Here is a 21,924-nt window from a genome sequence, read left to right on the forward strand (position 1 = left end):
GATAGCGAAACTGAAAAACTGAAAAAGGAAAGACCTGAAAACCGGGCACCTATTACTCCAAACGAGAACTGAGAATTAATCCACACGATCCGTGGAAAATCTGAATTTCAACAAGTAGAACGCCTGATTTCCTCTCAATTAAGGTTATCCACCAGTCGAATACCCTTTACGGATACGGAACACCCGCCGAATGGACCCTTAATCGAACCAAATTGACTATCAGTTGCTTTGGATAGGTTGCGAAATATTATGGGAAAGCATGGTGTTCACTACGAGTTAACAGCATCATTCACAATTGAAATAAAATTCCACCATGTATTTGTCATTCATGACACCCTTAAGTGATAAAATAATCCCGATGCTAAATGTGCATCACCCAAACAACTGTTCGGAAGGAACCAACAACAACATGATCCACGAGGATCTTACGTTACGTCGTTCTGAAGGAACAAAACTGCGAAATGCTGGAAACACTTATTCATCACGCATTTAGAAGAAATGCCAAACACTGAAGTTAATTAAAAAGTGGTAAATCACTTGAAAAGTATTATTATCAAACCGATTATCAGGTTAGAAATGGTTATGTTACGCTTAACAAAATTACCAGTCCACATGGAAAAATACAACAAACTTACGGAATTCTTTCCTTTGAAAACAATGACTACCATTACAGGTCCATCTACTTATTGTTTGTCCCAACACATTACTTACCAAGTTATCATTTAATCGAACTCAACTACGTATATAAATGAAAGAACGACAAAGATTGAAATTAAAATAATATTACTGGCTGGCGAATCGAAACCACATTCGCAGCTCAAGTCTCACACTAATACATTGAGTGTCAATATGCACACTATCCAAACGGAACAGACGTCAGAACGACAAAACAATTAAGTCCGTAAAATAAAATAAAATATCGAAGTCATTTAAACTCGACACGCATGGAGAATTGCAGTAAAATATACCATCACCATTCAGAAGAAATCCAATGTTGGGCAACCCTCATTCACCGATAACGGTCCCATATCTTAGGGAGAACCTTCCAGCTGTTGGAACTGCGCACAAGCTGGCCTCATTATTGCCGATCTAACCCTCTTCAGATTTCATATTTTACTGTAGATGCTACCTTCGCCCAGGTCACTTCGCAAAAACAAAAAAGCAAAAAAATACATCTAATCTGAGACTTGAGTATGTACAGCTGACATCCCAGACCTATCGTCGGGCTCACTTAAAATCTGTACATCCTAACACTAATCTCTATGTACACGATACCTTCCTAATTCTGTCGTCGAGCGTGAACTAGGACGTCTCATCATCAGTATACTCCAAGGATAACATGTGACGTCCTAAATCTATTGTCGGGCGGAAAACTGGGTCGTATTACGCATCCCCTAGCATATCAGGCGAACTGGGGGTTTCTTTTATAGTCTTAGTAGTGACGCTACTCACGCCACTAAGCTTGATTGCGTAATCTGCTAATTTCGCGTCCAATAGACCGATTTTCATTAAACTTGTTCCAGAATTCCGGACAGACTTGTGATTTATTTAGATGTCAATCTTATAATTTTACCACATTCGCAACAGGTGAAATAAATTATTTCTGCCCGGGCGTTTCGAGGGTTTTCTTCATCCATTGACCTTGGCACGTGGAGCTAGTCCTCGGATCTGACGCTGATTTGCACTTAGGCTTAACTGCATTTATATTTTACCCTGGGGGCTCTGTCTTCACGTAGGGTTTAAGAATAATTTAGATTATTTATTTCTGTATTTACTGTGTTGCCAAAATCTCTCGTTACGCAGAATTCCGTGAATTTGAAGAATTGTTGTGTACTCGAAGTCCACCGAGGTGTCACGGTATTTCACGAGCTTGCCGTGGGTGAGATCGTTCCCACGCGACAGCGAGACTCTGGAAGTGCAACATGGCTGCTCTCAAAAATAAAAGTAGCTTGTTATTTTAAATAAATATTGAGAAAAATAAAAAATATTTTTCTCATCGTAGAATTATGGGTTCACTATAACCGGAAAAAGATCAGAATTAGAACCGGAGAGAGTTCTCATATGCGAACTAGAGTGTATAAGGACCAGCTGCCCATTATTAAAAGTTAAAAGAGGTAATGAAACAACAGAGGCAAAGATCAGGACAGGCGTTAGGTAGAGTTGTTTGATGTCTCCATTGATATTCAATGCATGCGTACAAGCAGCATTGAATGAACTTCGAGAGGAAGTCAGTGTGGGACTTACGTTCCAAGGTGAAAAATTTGATATACTGAGGTATTCTGATAACATAGCACTAACAACAGAAAATAAAGATAACCCCAAGTTAGTTTTATCGAATATAAAAGTCATATTCTCCATCTAAAAGCAAACCAAACCCCATGACACTACAGCCCTTGAAGGACCTTGGCCTACCAAGCGACCGCTGCTCAGCCCGAAGGCCTGCAAATTACGATGTGTCGTGTGGTCAGCACGACGAATCCTCTCGGCTGTTATTCTTGGCTTTCTAGATCGGGATATTCTCCATTTACTTCATAAAAATTAATGCTAATACAACTAAGGTAATGGTCTTTGGCAGAAATGCGATACCGGCAATAAATTTAAAAAATGATCTTGAAGAGGTGCAGAACTTGCGTTATCTGACGGGAGGCCCCAAGGGCTCTCAAATTGGGAGTGTGTTTTGGCGACCAAAGGGCCCTTAGCTGAGTCCTTACATTGCTTCCAATTACTTGTGCCAGGCTCCTCACTTTCATCCATCCTATCCGACATCCCTTGATCAACTCTTGTTCTTTACATATCCCAATGGTATTAGGTTCAGGCCTAGGGAGTCTTTCATTTTAACGCGCTCCATAGCCCTTGTCTTTCTTTGGCGGATACCTTCATTTTTCGAGATGTCGGACCCTCGTTTTCTCTTCTCTTTGATTACTGTTATATAGAGGAGGGTTGCCTAGTTCTACTTCTTCTTAAAACTATAATCACCACCACCACCACCTGATGGAAGAAGCAAGGCTGATAGTAATAGTCGACCGAGCTCGATAGCTGCAGTCGCTTAAGTGCGGCCAGTATCCAGTATTCGGGAGATAGTAGGTTCGAACCCCACTGTCGGCAGCCCTGAAAATGATTTTCCGTGGTTTCCCATTTTCACAGCAGGCAAATGCTGGGGCTGAACCTTAATTAAGGCCACGGCCACTTCCTTCCCACTCCTAGCCCTTCCCTGTCCCATCGTCGCCATAAGACCTATCTGTGTCGGTGCGACGTAAAGCAACTAGCAATAATAATAATAATAATAATAATAATAGTCGAATCTTGCAAGCAAAAAGAAAATTCACTTAACATTCAACAGCTTGAGTACTGAGGTCTGAGAAAAGTTCTTTAAAACATACGGAGCATAGCTTTTTACGGATGTGAGACTTCGACAGTGAAGAAATATGAAAAGTGCAGGCTTTAAGCTTTCCAGCTCTAGTGTTACAAGCGAATGTTTACAGTTATCCGGACAGAAAATATGACAAACGAACGAGTCGCCGTGCAAATACAAGAAGAACGGAGCTGTGGAAAAACATTGTCCTACGAAGATCCAGCCTAGTAGGACATAATATTTACTGAGACACAGAGGGATCTTACTGGCCACACTAGAGAGACGACACGAAGGAAAAAATAGCAGAGGAAGACTAAGATCAAAGTATTCAAAATGATGTTCCCTGCACGAAGAATTAAGACATGAAACGACTAGCTGAAGGCAGAAATGTATGGAGGATAGTTACTTTTGCTTCTACTGCTGTAAAGCAACCTTATAGTTGATAACCGGATGATGATGATGATGATGACCATATGATAATGATTCAGTTTGTAAACACATAATAAATTCGCAAATTAAGTTTGGGCAGTTGATCAGTACAATTCTGTAAAAACACTCGCTAGGTAGAAACAGAAAATGGAATAAATAAAGTCAATTATTTACATTGTTAACTAGAAACTGAAACGAAAAACACACATGAGTGTGACGGATGAAATAGACGGCCCAGAATAAAAGATAAGTTAAGCGGCTGGAAGAGAAATTTTTCAATTGCTAGTGCCTAAATATCGCACTAATACGTAGATTTTTGGCGACACTGGGATGGAATAGGAAAGCGATTGCGAAGGTAACGAGCATTGCCTTAACCCTTTTATCCCCGGAATAATTAAGTTGTGCTATAAAATTTGTATTTCATTATAACCCTTTCCTATTACGACAGTTTATTCCCTTATACTCTTATATTTGATGGAACATTTGCGGTTTGGATGTCAAATACAATATTTGTAATAATAATAATAATAATAATAATAATAATAATAATAATAATAATAATAATAATAATAATAATAAATAGTAATCGTAAAGCCACCGCTACCTTGTGCAGGCATTTATTTGAGGTCTTTGGCTGCCTGCGCGTCGATTTCAATATTCCATTTTACTCCAACATATACGGAGCTCGATAGCTGCAGTCGCTCAAGTGTGACCAGTATCCAGTAATCGGGAGATAGTGGGTTCGAGCCCCACTGTCGGCAGCCCTGAAGATGGTTTTCCGTGGTTTCCTATTTTCACACCAGGCAAATGCCGGGGCTGTACCTTAATTAAGGCCACGGCCGCTTCCTTCCAATTCCTAGGCCTTTCCTAGCCCATCGTCGCTATAAGACATAACTGTGTCGGTGCGACCTAAAACAAATAGCAAAAAAAAAAAAACTCCAACATATGGCAGACGAAAGCAAATCTTTGATTTTAATTAATTTTGCCCGGTAAACATCAAATGTGTCCGCCTCTGTGGTGCAGTGGTTAGTGTGATTAGTTGTCACCCCCGGAGGCCCGGGTTCGATTCCCGGCTCCATCACAAAAATTGAAAAGTGGTACGAGGGCTGGAACAGGGTCCACTCAGCCTCGCGAGGTCAACTGAGTAGAGGGGTGTTCGATTCCCTCCTCAGCCATCCTGGAAGTGGTTTTCCGTGGTTTCCCACTTCCCCTCCAGGCAAATGCCGGGATGGTACCTAACTTAAGGCCACGGCCGCTTCCTTCCCTATTCCTTGTATATTCCTTCAAAAAACCCACCCCCCACAAGGCCCCTGTTCAGCATAGCAGGTGAGCCCGCCTGGGCGAGGTACTGGCCCTCCTCCCCAGTTGTATCCCCGACCCAAAGTCTGAAGCTCCAGGACACTGCCCTTGAGGTGGTAGAGGTGGGATCCCTCGCTGAGTCCGAGGGAAAAACCGACCGTGGAGGGTAAACAGATTAAGAAGAAGAAACATCAAATTTGTCACCAGAGTTCTTTTACATGCCGACAACATACGTCACGGTGTGTTGAATGGACTTCTTTCCACCCTTCAAAATCTAACCAACTTGTCCGAGTTTGAACCTGCGATCTTATGACCAATAGTACATTTTCATTTTTCATTGATAGATGGGTTCTTTCTGATATAATTATAGCCCCCTCCCCCCATAGCACTACAGCCCTGAAGGGCCTTGGCCTACCAAGCGACCGCTGCTCAGCCCGAGGCCTGCATATACGAGGTGTCGTGTGGTCGTTATTCTTGGCTTTCTAGACCGGGGCCTCTATCTTACCGTCAGCCAGCTCCTCAATTCTAATCACGTAGGCTGAGTGGACCTCGAACCAGCCCTCAAATCCAGGTAAAATTCCCTGATCTGGCCGGAAATCGAACTCGGGGCCTCCGGGTAAGAGGCAGCCACGCTACCCCTACACCACGGGATATATTTATAGCAAAGAATTATATTTTCAGAAAATGTCAGTCTCCATCAAAAAATTGGCAGGAATTACCTAAGAGTGAACATAAAATACATTCCAGCAGATGCTGGTTACAGTTGTGTAAGAAATTTATCACAGTGGTTTGTAATAGAGCCTCTTGTAAATTCTAATAATTTGTGACAGGTATGCCACACAGAGTTAAGTAGGTTACAGCCCGGTCATTTATTTTCTGTGAAAATGTGGAACTACGAAAAACTATCTTCAAGGCTGCCGACGGCAAAATTAGAACCATTCGCCTCCTAAATGGACAGTATGCTCTTAGCTACACGAGTCATACCGCGAAACCAACTTTCTCGCTCGAAGAGACATGCATATATTAGCCGCGTTTCGATACCTGGCCAATGAAAGGAATTTTCGAAACAGAAGTCTCTTCCCTGTGTAAAGGATCCAACGTAAAACTGGAGGTCCCGTGGCCATGGTGTAAAACTAAAGCTAACTTGTTTACAATGAAATATGAACAAGTATGCATCTCGAAACACTACAAACTGCCATTTCTTAGAGTAAAACAGGGTGTCGAAATAGACTCACAGGCAGCGTAAACAGGGGCTAATCCAAATGTCTGCATATGTTAGCTGACACAGTATGATTCTTCTGCTTCTTCTTCTTCTTTATTATTATTATTATTATTATTATTATTATTATTATTATTATTATTATTATTATTATTATTATTATTATTATTATTATTATTATTATTATTGGTATCATCTGAAAAGCCAAAGTTCCTTCTTAATCTGTTTACCCTCCAGGGTTGGTTTTTCCCTCGGAATCAGTGAGGGATCCAACCTCTACCGCCTCAAGGGCAGAGACATTGGGTCGTGGGATACAACTGGGGAGAAAGACCAGTATCTCGCCCAGGCAGCCTCACCTGCTTATGCTGAGATGGAAAGATTGGAAAGGATAGACAAGGAAGCGGCCGTGGCCTTAAGTTAGGTACCATACCGGCATTTGCCTGGAGGAGAAGTGAGAAACCACTTCGAGGATGGCTGAAGTGGGAATCGACACCCCGTCTACTCAGTTGATCCCCCCCATGAGGCTGAGTGGACCCCGTTCCAGTCCTCGTACCACTTTTCAAATTTCGTGGCAGAGCCGGGAATCGAACCCGGGCCTCTTTAGGTGACAGCTAATCACGCTAACCACTACACCACAGAAGCGGACAGAAGCTAAAGTTAGTCTACTAAATGCATTTTGGCATCTCTCTCTAAGTTATAGCTACAATTAAACTTGAAATTTCAGCTTAGAAATATCTTCTCTGTAGAATAACTAAGTAAATTACTCCTACAACCTACACTCCATACTACTGTAGCACACCCCATAATTTTTATATTTATACGCCGTTTGACAATGATTGGCTTGTTTCTCTTCCCCAACGCTGTAACAAGGTTACATTTTGTAAATTCACATCTCTATAATATTTCTATACTTTTCCAATGTGATTTTGTGTACCAATATACAAAATCTAAAGTATTGCTTCCATTAGGAAATAACAACAGGCAAGGAATAATGTTAACATTTAACATTTCAGAATCTATATGAACCTATGAAGGATGTATTTCTAACGCTGTATGTCACCCTTATATATGTAGACGTGTAATTTTCGTTAAAAGTGAGTATATGCGTATCCTGTTCTTCTAGGAATTAAACTTATTCTGGACTTCGTGCCTAATCACTCCAGTAACCTTAGTGAGTGGTTCCAAAATTCTGTTAAGAAGATTGATCCATACACAGATTACTACGTGTGGGTTGACGGCAAACCTAATGCAGATGATCCTTCCAAGATGGATCCCCCTAATAATTGGGTAAGTCTTCACACTCTATTCGCTTTATCATTTACGATAAAAGTTACAGGCCATTACTCGTAAGGCATACATATGTAAACGAATAAAAAGTAATTTTTCCTCTGTAAAATTTTGGGTTTTAATCTCATAACCTTTATTTTATAATACTGCAGAGATTTCTTGACATCGTGTGCGTAGCTTCATTGCGTCGTGAAGCGGTCATCGGTGATATTTCCGCAGGACCGATCAGAGCCGGATGAAACCCCTATATGGGCCTATGGGCAGTTGAACTCTCCGGGGTCCCCTTGATTAATAACTCCGATCAAGTATTTGATTTCATCACCAAATTTTAATAAAATACAGTACAATAGGCAACAAAGTCAAATATTATCATATCATTCAGTTTATACACTGACTGACAGAGCAAATGCAACACCAAGAAGGAGTGGTCAGAACTTTATGCCAATTGCAGGGTAGACTGACGTCACTGAGGTATGCTCATGATGTGAAATGCGTCGCTGTGCTGCGCACGTAGCGAACGATAAATGGGACACGGCGTTGGCGAATGGCCCACTTCGTACCGTGATTTCTCAGCCGACAGTCATTGTAGAACGTGTTGTCGTGTGCCACAGGACACGTGTATAGCTAAGAATGCCAGGCCGCCGTCAACGGAGGCATTTCCAGCAGACAGACGACTTTACGAGGGGTATGGTGATCGGGCTGAGAAGGGCAGGTTGGTCGCTTCGACAAATCGCAGCCGATACCCATAGGGATGTGTCCACGGTGCAGCCCCTGTGGCGAAGATGGTTGGCGCAGGGACATGTGGCACGTGGCACGTGCGAGGGGTCCAGGCGCAGCCCGAGTGACGTCAGCACGCGAGGATCGGCGCATCCGCCGCCAAGCGGTGGCAGCCCCGCACGCCACGTCAACCGCCATTCTTCAGCATGTGCAAGACACCCTGGCTGTTTCAATATCGACCAGAACAATTTCCCGTCGATTGGTTGAAGGAGGCCTGCACACCCGGCGTCCGCTCAGAAGACTACCATTGACTCCACAGCATAGACGTGCACGCCTGGCATGGTGCCGGGCTAGAGCGACTTGGATGAGGGAATGGCGGAACGTCGTGTTCTCCGATGAGTTACGCTTCTGTTCTGTCAGTGATAGTCACCGCAGACGAGTGTGGCGTCGGCGTGGAGAAAGGTTAAATCCGGCAGTAACTGTGGAGCGCCCTACCGCTAGACAACGCGGCATCATGGTTTGGGGCGCTATTGCGTATGATTCCACGTCACCTCTAGTGCGTATTCAAGGCACGTTAAATGCCCACCGCTACGTGCAGCATGTGCTGCGGCCGGTGGCACTCCCGTACCTTCAGGGGCTGCCCAATGCTCTGTTTCAGCAGGATAATGCCCGCCCACACACTGCTTGCATCTCCCAACAGGCTCTACGAGGTGTACAGATGCTTGCGTGGCCAGCGTACTCTCCGGATCTCTCACCAATCGAACACGTGTGGGATCTCAGTGGACGCCGTTTGCAAAATCTGCCCCAGCCTCGTACGGACGACCAACTGTGGCAAATGGTTGACAGAGAATGGAGAACCATCCCTCAGGACACCATCCGCACTCTTATTGACTCTGTACCTCGACGTGTTTCTGCGTGCATCGCCGCTCGCGGTGGTCCTACATCCTACTGAGTCGATGCCGTGCGCATTGTGTAACCTGCATATCGGTTTGAAATAAACATCAATTATTCGTCCGTGCCGTCTCTGTTTTTTTCCCAACTTTCATCCCTTTCGAACCACTCCTCCTTGGTGTTGCATTGTCACTGTCAGTCAGTGTATTACAATCCAGTTACTTTAAAGGGAAACAGTATTACACAGTATTAACATGGTTAAGCAACGTCCGACTCATTGGTTGAATGGTCAGCGTTGAGGCCTACGGTTTAGAGGATCCTGGGTTCGATTTATGGCCAGGTCAGGAATTTTAATCGCGTCTAATTAATTCTTCTGGCCCGGGTACTGGATGTTTGTGTTTCTTCCAACACTTTCCTCTTCATATTCAGACAACACACTACACTACCAGCCCCCACAGAAACACGCAACAGTAATTACATCCCTCCATATCGGGTTGGTGTCAGGAAGGGCATCCGGTCGTAAAACAGGGTCAAATCCACATATGCGACACACTTCGCACCCGCGACCCCACAGAGATTGGAAAAGCGGTGGAAGAAGAAGAACATGGTTAAGCAATATAATACAGCACTTCTTCTACCGATTTTCTCACGCCTGTAGGATCGCGGGTGCGAACTGTGTCGCACATGTGGATTTGGTCCTGTTTTATGGCCGGATGCCCTTCCTCACGGCAACCCTGTATGGAGGGATGTAATGACTACTGCATGTTTCTGTTGTGGTTGGTAGTGTGGTGTGATGTCTGAATAAGAAGAGGAAAGTGTTGGAACAAACTTAAACACCCAGGCCTCAGACGCTATTAAAATCCCCGACCTGGCCGGGAAGCGAACCCGAGACGGTCCGAACCGAAGGCCTCAACAATGACCAGCCAATGAGTAGGACTGGTATAATACAGCATTACAAAACAGAAAAGAACATGTTATATCTAAACTAACTAACATCATCATCATCATCATCTGTTTACCCTCCAGGGTCGGCTTTTCCCTCGGACACAGCGAGGGATCCCACCTCTACCGCCTCAAGAGCGTGTCCTGGAGCTTCAGACTCTTGGTCGGAGGATACAACTGGGGAGAATGACCAGTACCTCGCCTAGGCGGCCTCAACTGCTAAGCTGAACAGGGGCCTTGCGTAGAGATGGGAAGATTGGAAGGGATAGGCAAGGAAGAGGGAAGGAAGCGGCCGTGGCCTTAAGTTAGGTACCATCCCGGCATTCGCCTGGAGGAGAAGTGGGAAATCACGGAAAACCACTTCTAGGATGGCTGAGGTGGGAATCGAACCCACCTCTACTCAGTTGACCTCCCGAGGCTGAGTGGACCCCGTTCCAGCCCTCGTACCACTTTTTCAAAAATGTCGTGGCAGAGCCGGGAATCGAACCCGGACCTCCGGGGGTGGCAGCTAATCACACTAACCACTACACCACAGAGGCGGACAACTAACTAACATCACTTTAAATATTCTTTTCGCTTACTATTTTGCAATGAAATCAGTCAGATAATCTCAAAAGGACTTTTTTTTTAATTTCAAGGTTTCACATTCAGTAGAAATAATGGCAAGAGAATTTAGTTTGTTATCCTCAATTCTGTCATTATATTTGGAAATATGTATTTCTTCTTTCTTTTAAGAATGAGGCTGTGGAACCTTTCCCACCGTCCCCCATGACTCATGGGACCATGTGACAACAAACCAACCCTTTCGGGTCACGAACACATGGGACCATGCTCCACGGAAGTCGATAGTCAAGGGATCTTTTTGGTCTGTGCCGATTTCCCCTCATTGGGATTGTATACTTAATCCACTCACATGAAAGGTTATCGGCCATACGACTCAGCTAGATCAAAGCTACTCTCCCGTTCCTGAGGTCTGAACACGGACTCCTCAGGGCCGAAGACCATTCGCGGCATATAGAGGCTATCAAACATAAACTATCTTAAAGGCCTACAATGAACGGAAGAGGATTCTGGATGCATGTTTTTCGGTATAGATAGGCGCAAAATCGTTTGGAACAATTTACTATTCACTCGGTGAAATATACAAAATTTACATACACTCTTGATACTTCTTACACAATTGATATAAGCAATCACTTATTCCAGCAGCGGAAAAATCCGTACTGCCATTGACATCCGCTGTTACCTCCACATTCCACAGACAAAATCTATGTGAACGGCAACGTTAGCTGTTACTCTCTAATCCAATAAATTTTCCTTTTTGACACAGGCGTTAATATCCATATCCCTCTCTACCAAAACAGAGAATAACCGAGAGGTTGTTAATATGATCTCACTTTTTCACATACTATCACTTTGAATTGCCTGTGTTCTATATTGCTTACATAACTATTACATTAGTTTGGATGTATGCTACACAAATTGTTTTGTGTATTATCGCGATTGTTTTGTGCGTGCTATCACCCGGTTTAGCATAAACCACTGAGTACCCTACCACATTCACAAAAAAGCAAAACAAAACAAGCCATGTTCCCCCAATGCGAGTATTCCATGGGACTGAATCCCGTATTAGACATTAGACTCTATTTACACAAAAGAAAAATGTCCGCTTTTTGAATGGTCGGCTAACTCTAGGAATCATTAAAGTAAATATTAAAACATAATTAATCCGAACATTCGGACCATATCAGAAATCCGTCACTAAGTCACGGAGAAGAAAAAAAATGGACTCAAGTCTTCCATATAAAATTAAACACAGACTTGAACAACGAACTATCACTTGCAATCACTACCAGTGGACTTTCACGAAGTCTAGATTCAAATCGACATCGATTATAAGTAAACAAAAACACATCCTGATAAAGAAAATATATCAAACACATGTATCAATAAAGACAATGGCTGTAATTAACCCGTTGTAACCCGCTGTCTTAGCGAGCTGTTGATCCCTGCTGTGCTCACACGAGGTTTGAACCTGAGACTCTGGTCGTCTCCATCCAGGGTACTGTAATCAAGCCTTAATTAACCTAATCATGTATCGAACAGTCATAACAAAAATAAACATCTATATTGCTCTGTGGGTCATGGTCTACGGCGTGGCAATTAAAGAACTTGCTGTCTTTATTCTCAAAAGAAAACAGACTGTTGGTCCGACCAACCTTTCTGTTTGTATCTATTCCTCCCTGTTCCAGATTCTCCCCCTCTCAGCCATAAATTCACGGCTGACACTTGTCCCACGGTCCGGAGACTAAAGACACTATTTAACCTGCTTCCCGCTAGGATTTTTCTTTCTGTGTCCATCAAATTAATTCATTAGAAAACTGGCACATTTCATTCAATGCTCGGGCCAGCCCACATACCCTCAGTACACGAGAATCATTTCTGAAATTCGACCGTTAATTCACATTTCATTCTCTCATATCTCTGGAGGTCTGGAGTTCGACTCGTATCTTCTCTCCTTCCAAAAGTCCACCATCCGTTAGCCACTGACCACAGCAATACTCCTATTTCTCCGCCTCTGAGGCGAGAGTGTGTACCTATCAGATACTACCCTATTGCTCGAAATCTATCGGTATAAATCATCAATCAAAATACCTTTGGTAAAATAATAACAATAATAATAATAATAATAATAATAATAATAACCCTCTAACCTTTTGCTTGAAATGTATCGGTATCAAAACACTGATCAAATTACATTAAGAAAATAATCATAATAATAATAATAATAATCAAAATTAATTAAAATTATAAAATCCTGCCAAAACACTAACAGACGACCTACGTGTAACCTCATTAGTGTAGGGGGGGACAGGGGTTCAAACCTCGGCACTCCATTCCTTGAACATCTTCCGGTACAGCCACAACTTATATTATCATGCAACAAACTCTATCTTTACGAACATAGTGCTGATTCTAGCCCAAGCCTTTTCTTTTATACGGGCACTTATTGATGACTCTGTCACCTCGCTAATCCCTGCGTAACTTAGGCAATTGCTCGGATGAGATCTACATCATTAATTTACATAGCATTCTACTCCTTTCCCCCTCAATTCCTTCTCAGCACTAAATAAACAAAATATGATAACATGCAAATATAGTCACTAAAAAGGGGTCCCATATTCTATACACTCACATAGGATCACTCCCTTCCCATATCTAATTAATCAAAACAAAGGTGAATAAAAGGATTCCCGACCATTCTGAGGCGGATTTAGCCTATTTACTAATGTTATTTATAATCCTATACTTCATGACTGTTATTTACAAAGGGAAATACTAGCATTGGGATAGAAACATAACTTTGTACTCAACGGTTGATGTCTTCGGCCCCCTCCGAAAGCTCCGGAGGCCTACCCATGTTGGATTACTCCATGATGCTGGATCCTGGAGTCCTGGAGTTCAGAAGTTCCATATCTTGTCTCGCGTAATCCATTTTTGTAGCACACGGATCACTGAAATTAGATTGTAATTTACACAATTTATCGATTTCTTGCTCACGTGTCACCCTTCACTCCTATTACTTCGTTGTCTACCCACTGACAGTTGCATGGAGATGACTATATCGGCTACTTTCAGCTAGTCTATTACACTGTTAAGCCGGGCGTTCCCAGCATCCGCAAGATGCAGAATTTTCTATCCCTATCTTCTGTATGGTTTAATAGTTCAGGAACACTCCTCACTACCTGTTAATCAGTTAATAATCTGACCTGCGCTTTGTTCAGAAACAGCGTGGATTTATACAGTTCTTTGTTCTCCTATAGAAATTCTGCGTACTATCAAGTAGTTGTTGCTATACAAAATCCTACTTCATATTTCACGAAGTCTTAGTCTACTTTGCAACCGAGATCCAAAGTACATCTCATTACCGTAATCTTCTGTTGCCTATCACAAATTATAATCGAAAAAACTGAAAGATTTCACTCCCGCTTTGTTCACACAGTATACAATGGAGCGGTAATTCGATAGCGGACCGGCCGTCGTTTCCCGTCGAAAGCTCCTCAACGAATGCTGAAGCTCCCTGGAAGTGCAGAAAACTTATACTGGCCCCGGCGGTAGGGGCGGTTTAATGAGTTCATCCCCCACTCTTATTTCGACTGCTCCTGGATAAACCAGCCTGTCGAAATTAGCAATACGCTAGACTGTGTGACTTGGTTATGCACAAGTACGCTATGATATGCGGAGTTGAATATGTTCGGCGGATCTGCAGTAATTAATTTATCAGCTTGGATGGGGAAGTAGGGAGTCCCCGAAGGCATCTGGTTTTTCACTAGGCGTACGTACGCTAACGGAGTTATATAAGTTGTTTACCAACGCCTTTCGCTTGGAGAGTATTTTCTATCAGAACTCCTGACTTTATAATTCCACCAAAATTCAGCACACTGCTCTGACGGGTGCAGTTTTGCTAATCAAGCCTTATTTACGCCGAAAATGCATTAAATTTAGCCCGATCGCTTTGGCATCGCTGTACGCTCGCATTTGTTTTCCAATATGGAGTCGCTAAATAGTGTTCTTCTCCTGCTACTTCTATGACGTGTGCCTAGTTCGGGGATTCTTTAAGCCACCCAGTGGGCGGGTGAGGGCGCCTCTCTGGCGGGCGTCCTATTGCACAACCTGATGATACTCCCAACATCTACACAAAGAAAGCTTACTGCCTGCTTCCTTACCAAGCATATCACTTGAAATAAATACTAATTGTGCCGATACGGTCACAGCTGTATGACACCGAAGGAAATCTGGAGCTCCGCCTCTGTGGTGTAGTGGTTAGTGTGATTAGCTGCCACCCCCGGAGGCCCGGGTTCGATTCCCGGCTCTGCCACGAAATTTGGAAAGTGGTACGAGGGCTGGAACGGGATCCACTCAGCCTCGGAAGATCAACTGAGTAGAGGTGGGTTCGATTCCCACCTCAGCCATCTCGGAAGTGGTTTTCCGTGGTTTCCCACTTCTCCTCCAGGCAAACGCCGGGATGGTACCTAACTTAAGGCCACGGCCGCTTCCTTCCCTCTTCCCTGCCTGTCCCATCCAATCTTCTCATCCCTCAACAAGGTCCCTGTTCAGCATAGCATAGCAGGTGAGGCGAGTTACTGGTCATTCTCCCCAGTTCTATCCCCCGACCTAATGTCTGAAGCTCCAGGACACTGCCCTTGAGGCGGTAGAGGTGGGATCCCTCGCTGAGTCCGAGGAAAAAACCGACCCTGGAGGGTAAGCAGATTAAGAAGAAGGAAATCTGGACAGAAAAACTGGTCATTAGGGGCATTGTGATCTTTTAACTATGGTAACAGGTGTTAATCTGTATGTTTCTTACCCTTCATATCTGCACTTCATCATCTGTATGAAAGACAAATGTTATTCGCACGATTATCATTAGAGTAGAACCTCATTAATCCGGACCCCATTAGTTCGGAATTCGCTTAATCTGGACAGCCGTTTAATAACAATAATACCCTAAATGCAATTACAATATAAAACTGAGTTACGAACGCAGTGCTGTGAACAACGCAGGAGGAGATCGTTGAAAGTGTGATCGCTGCAGAAAGCCCTGAAACGGATGAATATGACCAGGATGAAGCAGGTGGTACTTTTTTTACAACTGGCTTTACGTCGCATCGACACAGATAGATCATATGGCGACGATGGGATAGGAAAGGTCTAGGAGTGGGAAGGAAGCGACCGTGTCCTTAATTAAGGTACAGCCCCAGAATTTGCCTGGTGTGAAAATGGGAAACCACAGAAAACCATATTTAGGGCTGCCGACAGAAGGGCTTGAACCCACTATCTTCCGTACTGTATTGCGGCCAGGCGTAGAGCTAACCACTCTACCTCATCGCGTGCCGAGGTTACGAATGGTGGAAGCCTTTACCTTCCACCCCTCCAAGGGCCTTCATAGCTTGTACCGAGATGACTTAGCTTTACTTTGCTTTGATTTTAATACTGCATTGCGATATATAGTGTTTACTAAATAAGCTTTGTATTTCTAAAATTTAAAATACTGTACTGTGCACGTACTTTTATTGAATAGAGTGTTTAAATATGTACCATGGCTCATTTAATAAGTTATTTTATTTAATCCAGACTTTCATAAATTCGGACAACCTAGAGTCTCAATTAGTCCGGATTAATGAGGTTCTACTATATTTTAAAGGAACTCAGATCGCCATTGTAATTCAGAAACTACTAGATTGTTATTTAAGTAAACGGAGAGACATTTCATGCAAATCAGAATGTATACGTACAGTCGACGGTTAAATTAGTTAGCTACCGAATTCGCTTGATGTAGACAATAATTTACATTGATTGTGAACGTCTCTTTTATCGTCGGTTAGTACTACATTTACTTACATTTAATTGTTCGTAATAGTATTTACAATTTTCAGCTTCCTACACATGAATATGCTAGTTTTAGACTAAATCTATTAGCATAGCCATATTATATATAAATACATAATGTCCACCCAATTGCATTCCAGGGTGGCTTTCAGTAAGAAATTCATGCACGATAAAGTGAACAAATACACTGACTGACAGAGCAAATGCAACACCAAGAAGGAGTGGTTTGAAAGGATGAAAGTTGGGGAAAAAACAGAGACGGCACGGACGAATAATTGATGTTTATTTCAAACCGATATGCAGGTTACACAATGCGCACGGCATCGACTCAGTAGGATGTAGGACCACCGCGAGCGGCGATGCACGCAGAAACACGTCGAGGTACAGAGTCAATAAGAGTGCGGATGGTGTCCTGAGGGATGGTTCTCCATTCTCTGTCAACCATTTGCCACAGTTGGTCGTCCGTACGAGGCTGGGGCAGAGTTTGCAAACGGCGTCCAATGAGATCCCACACGTGTTCGATTGGTGAGAGATCCGGAGAGTACGCTGGCCACGGAAGCATCTGTACACCTCGTAGAGCTTGTTGGGAGATGCGAGCAGTGTGTGGGCGGGCATTATCCTGCTGAAACAGAACATTGGGCAGCCCCTGAAGGTACGGGAGTGCCACCGGCCGCAGCACATGCTGCACGTAGCGGTGCGCATTTAACGTGCCTTGAATACGCACTAGAGGTGACGTGGAATCATACGCAATAGCGCCCCAAACCATGATGCCGCATTGTCTAGCGGTAGGGCGCTCCACAGTTACTGCCGGATTTGACCTTTCTCCATGCCGACGCCACACTCGTCTGCGGTGACTATCACTGACAGAACAGAAGCGTGACTCATCGGAGAACACGACGTTCCGCCATTCCCTCATCCAAGTCGCTCTAGCCCGGCACCATGCCAGGCGTGCACGTCTATGCTGTGGAGTCAATGGTAGTCTTCTGAGCGGACGCCGGGAGTGCAGGCCTCCTTCAACCAATCGACGGGAAATTGTTCTGGTCGATATTGGAACAGCCAGGGTGTCTTGCACATGCTGAAGAATGGCGGTTGACGTCGCGTGCGGGGCTGCCACCCCTTGGCGGCGGATGCGCCGATCCTCGCGTGCTGACGTCACTCGGGCTGCGCCTGGACCCCTCGCACGTGTCACGTGCCTCATGTCCCTGCGCCAACCATCTTCGCCACAGGCGCTGCACCGTGGACACATCCCTATGGGTATCGGCTGCGATTTGACGAAGCGACCAACCTGCCCTTCTCAGCCCGATCACCATACCCCTCGTAAAGTCGTCTGTCTGCTGGAAATGCCTCCGTTGACGGCGGCCTGGCATTCTTAGCTATACACGTGTCCTGTGGCACACGACAACACGTTCTACAATGACTGTCGGCTGAGAAATCACGGTACGAAGTGGGCCATTCGCCAACGCCGTGTCCCATTTATCGTTCGCTACGTGCGCAGCACAGCGGCGCATTTCACATCATGAGCATACCTCAGTGACGTCAGTCTACCCTGCAATTGGCATAAAGTTCTGACCACTCCTTCTTGGTGTTGCATTAGCTCTGTCAGTCAGTGTATGATGAAAGACTACAATAGTACGTGGCTCCTAAAATAGCGCACTTTAAGGCACAGACAAATTCTTCCGCCAAATCACATCGTTGCAAGATTTCCAACTTAGATGCCATGGGTTGTCTATAACATCCCTTACGTTTTCCAGGAAACATTCAAGTCGTTCGTGGAAATTAAGTCATTTACTAAACAAAGCTATTTTTATATTCATAATTCAAATTAAGCATACTCTACCTGTTCATCGTCACTGGTTTCTCACCATGATGGTCGTGATTCGAATCCCATCCTTTTGAAATATAATAATGACGCGTGCTCCCCGGAGACGTCCGGTGCAGGTCTTTCGAACTGACGCCTTATAGGCAACGTACGCTTCTGTACACGCACACCCAATGAAATTGGCGTTACTATGGTTTGGTTTCTACGTGTACCTGAATTCCTTTTGGCTATGATCACGATATCAACAATCATGTAAACCAAAAAGCTTACTTTGCTCTTTTTCTTCTTGTCCTAAGAGTCTGAATATTTTGTAGCTGAGCAACTTCGGAGGATCTGCGTGGGAGTGGAACGAAGAGAGAGGACAGTTTTACCTTCACCAGTTCGCTGCAGGTCAACCTGATCTCAACTACCGCAATCCTGTCCTGGTCGAGGAGATGAAGGTAAAGTTATGAAGTCAGAGCACATACAGTTTGGTATTATAATTTAACATGTGACTAAAGCTTGAACTGCCTAAAACTCATATCAATGTACTACAATGCCCCAAATGTGAATCCTTGTAAACACACATATTCATTTTATTCACATTTCCCTCTTAAATTACTTAGAATAACCTTTATTACAAAGAGTAGTGAAATAAGTTCATGACTATATAGGATGAAGCGAAATTCGCGCACTCGGGCGTCGCAGCGTTACTCCTCACATGCCAGCAATAAAAAATTGTCTCTCACAAAAGTTCGTCCTGCGATTATATCCAGCAAAAGAAGGAAGTTGAAGAGTGGCAGTCTGGCAACACTGTAACCACAGGTAGGGTAACTACCTTTGCCAGCATGTTTTAAACGTACATTACAGTTGGTACAGTTGGTAACGTTTTGGGTTAGCATGCAGAAGGTCGAGGGGTCGATCCTCGGTTGAGGAGTATGTTTTTTATTTCGTAAATGTAGTCCAGGTGGTATGGTATCTGGCATCTTAATCGTCAACAGCGATTGTAGCGGGTGCTCTAGAAACCATTTGCATTTACATACTATCTGCGCACTTTTTAGCGATAGTGCCGAAGCGGTCGACCTCGGCAAACTTCGAGACTCGTACTGGCAATCGTTGAAACACAAACTATGAATCGCTTATGCATCGCTGTGCGACGTCTGGCGTACACTTTACGTTCTAGTACTGTTGTTATTTGCACAGCAAAGCCAAGCTATAGAATTCACTCTAGGAATAAGATTCGCATCGAGAAATGTTATACAATGTGTGTGTGACACAGTTGTTGCCTTAAAATAACAAAGGTTTAGAAAATTCATATCGATCGATCATATCATCAATTCAATTCAGATTCCATTTCCATTCAGTTGGCAGTACTAACGGAACCGGAAGTGCACCCTCCTTACTCCTCAAACCCGTACACAAATCTATCGCTAAAAAGTGCGCAGATAGTACTACGATCCTAGAAATGGACGAACAATCGTTTTCATTGGTCGGCTTTGAAAGACGCCCTTTCCACATTGTGGGCGTGAATTTATTCGCACCACTTCATCTACTAGATGCGTTACAACGTGTTCGGCGTTCCAAAATGTTGTAAATGTAAGATACATGTGACCTAAGAAACAGTGTCTTACTGTATTACAGTATGTAATGTCCGATGGAAATTAGCAAATAAAAAAATTGCGGTTCAACCCAGGATCGAACCTTCAACCTCCTGCATGCTAACCCAAAACTCTATCCACTGCACAAACTGTACAACACGACTAGCATGTGCTGACAGAGGTATTTGCCCTACATATGGTTACAGTGTTGCCAGATTGCCGCTCATCAACGTCCTTTTTTTCTGCGGAATGTACTCACAGGGTCCGCCTCTGTGGTGTAGTGGTTAGCGTGATTAGCTGCCACCCCCGGAGGCCCGGGTTCGATTCCCGGCTCTGCCACGAAAATTTAAAAGTGGTACGAGGGCTGGAACGGGGTCCACTCAGCCTCGGGAGGTCAACTGAGTAGAGGTGGGTTCGATTCCCACCTCAGCCATCCTCGAAGTGGTTTTCCGTGGTTTCCCACTTCTCCTCCAGGCGAATGGTACCTAACTTAAGGCCACGGCCGCTTCCTTCCCTCTTCTTTGCCTATCCTTCCACTCTTCCCATCCCTCCACAAGGCCCCTGTTCAGCACAGCAGGTAAGGCCGCCTGGGCGAGGTACTGGTCATACTCCCCAGTTGTATCCCCCGACCAAGAGTCTGAAGCTCCAGGACACTGCCCTTGAGGCGGTAGAAGTGGGATCCCTCGCTGAGTCCGAGGGAAAAACCGAACCTGGAGGGTAAACAGATGATGATGATGATGATGATGTACTCACAGGACGAACTTTTGTGAGATATTTTTTTTTATTGCTGGGATGTGAGGAATCGCGCTGCGACACCCGAGTACGCGAATTTCGCTTCATCCTGTATATCTCACGGACTCGTTGTCTAGACTGAGACAATCCCATACAGAATTATGCACATATTTCTTAGGAATGTGGGAACAGTTCGATATTATAATTGCACTGTATACTAGTAGTTCTAATAAACCTACAATGAGCACTTGCGATTTATGTCCTTAACCGACCATATATTTAAATACACGTACCTCGGATACATCAACTTTCAGACGGCAGCAGCGTACGGTATATTTGACGTTACTGAAGGTTTATATTACAGATGCAATTAAAATAATTGCGGATTTAAAAAATGAATAAATGGACCAGAAACTGCTTTGAAGGTGAGCAGAAGTTTGTAATTCTCTATTTTATTGAGAATTGAACCTATATCCTACTAGTCAGTAAGCTTACGCCATTCTTTATTGAGATACATGAGGATAAAATAGGATATTATTATTATTATTATTATTATTATTATTATTATTATTATTATTATTATTATTATTATTATTATTATTATTATTATTATTATTATAGTACTTTAACCGTTCTTCATGTTGGCTCTCATTGTGCGTTTTCAGACTTATAGGAGTTTCGAAACGGTTCTACTGAAGAGTATACTTAATTTATTATATTTCACGTTAGTTCAATTTTTAGTCTATGAAAGTAAATGTGGTTCCATAAGCACAGCACGGCAACCATCCTGAAAGTATAATACTAAAGTACTGTTGTTTATCTTGCAGAACGTCCTCAGGTACTGGTTGGATATCGGAGTGGATGGCTTCAGAGTGGACGCCGTACCGTACCTCTTCGAAAGAGAAGACTTGCCTGACGAGCCTAAATCTGGTGATCCCAATGCTAAGCCTAATGAAGAAAAATACTTACTTCACATCTACACTCAAAACCAACCGGAAACATTCGACATGATTTCACAATTCCGAGCTGTGGTGGACGAGTACAAGGCAAGGGATGGACACACGAGGTGAGTCTTGGCGCCCGCAAGGGGGGGGGGGGGCAAGGGAGGGGGGCATTTGCCCCCCCCCCTGGAATTCTAAAGATGTTGATGTTCAATTGTTTAATATCATACCAGATTATTTCATAAATTGAAATTACTGACAGTCATCTAGCATATGTTATAACTGGAAGTTTCTGTAAACAATTTAATATTGCTGACGTTATATTGGTTTTT

The 21,924-nt window shown here is 43.7% G+C and overlaps 1 protein-coding gene across 1 annotated transcript in view; it reads left to right on the top strand.

Annotated features, from left to right (window-relative positions):
* Positions 1–21,924, top strand: part of LOC136885175 (maltase A1) — a 65,003-nt gene that overhangs the window by 19,851 nt on the left and 23,228 nt on the right. The window contains exons 3-5 of the mRNA XM_067157612.2: positions 7,423–7,586; positions 18,657–18,782; positions 21,479–21,717. Of these exons, the coding sequence (XP_067013713.2) occupies positions 7,423–7,586; positions 18,657–18,782; positions 21,479–21,717 (529 nt within the window). The remainder of the gene's footprint in view (positions 1–7,422; positions 7,587–18,656; positions 18,783–21,478; positions 21,718–21,924) is intronic.

The sequence above is a fragment of the Anabrus simplex genome, chromosome 1, assembly GCF_040414725.1.
Source record: "Anabrus simplex isolate iqAnaSimp1 chromosome 1, ASM4041472v1, whole genome shotgun sequence".
NCBI classification, from domain to species: domain Eukaryota; kingdom Metazoa; phylum Arthropoda; class Insecta; order Orthoptera; family Tettigoniidae; genus Anabrus; species Anabrus simplex.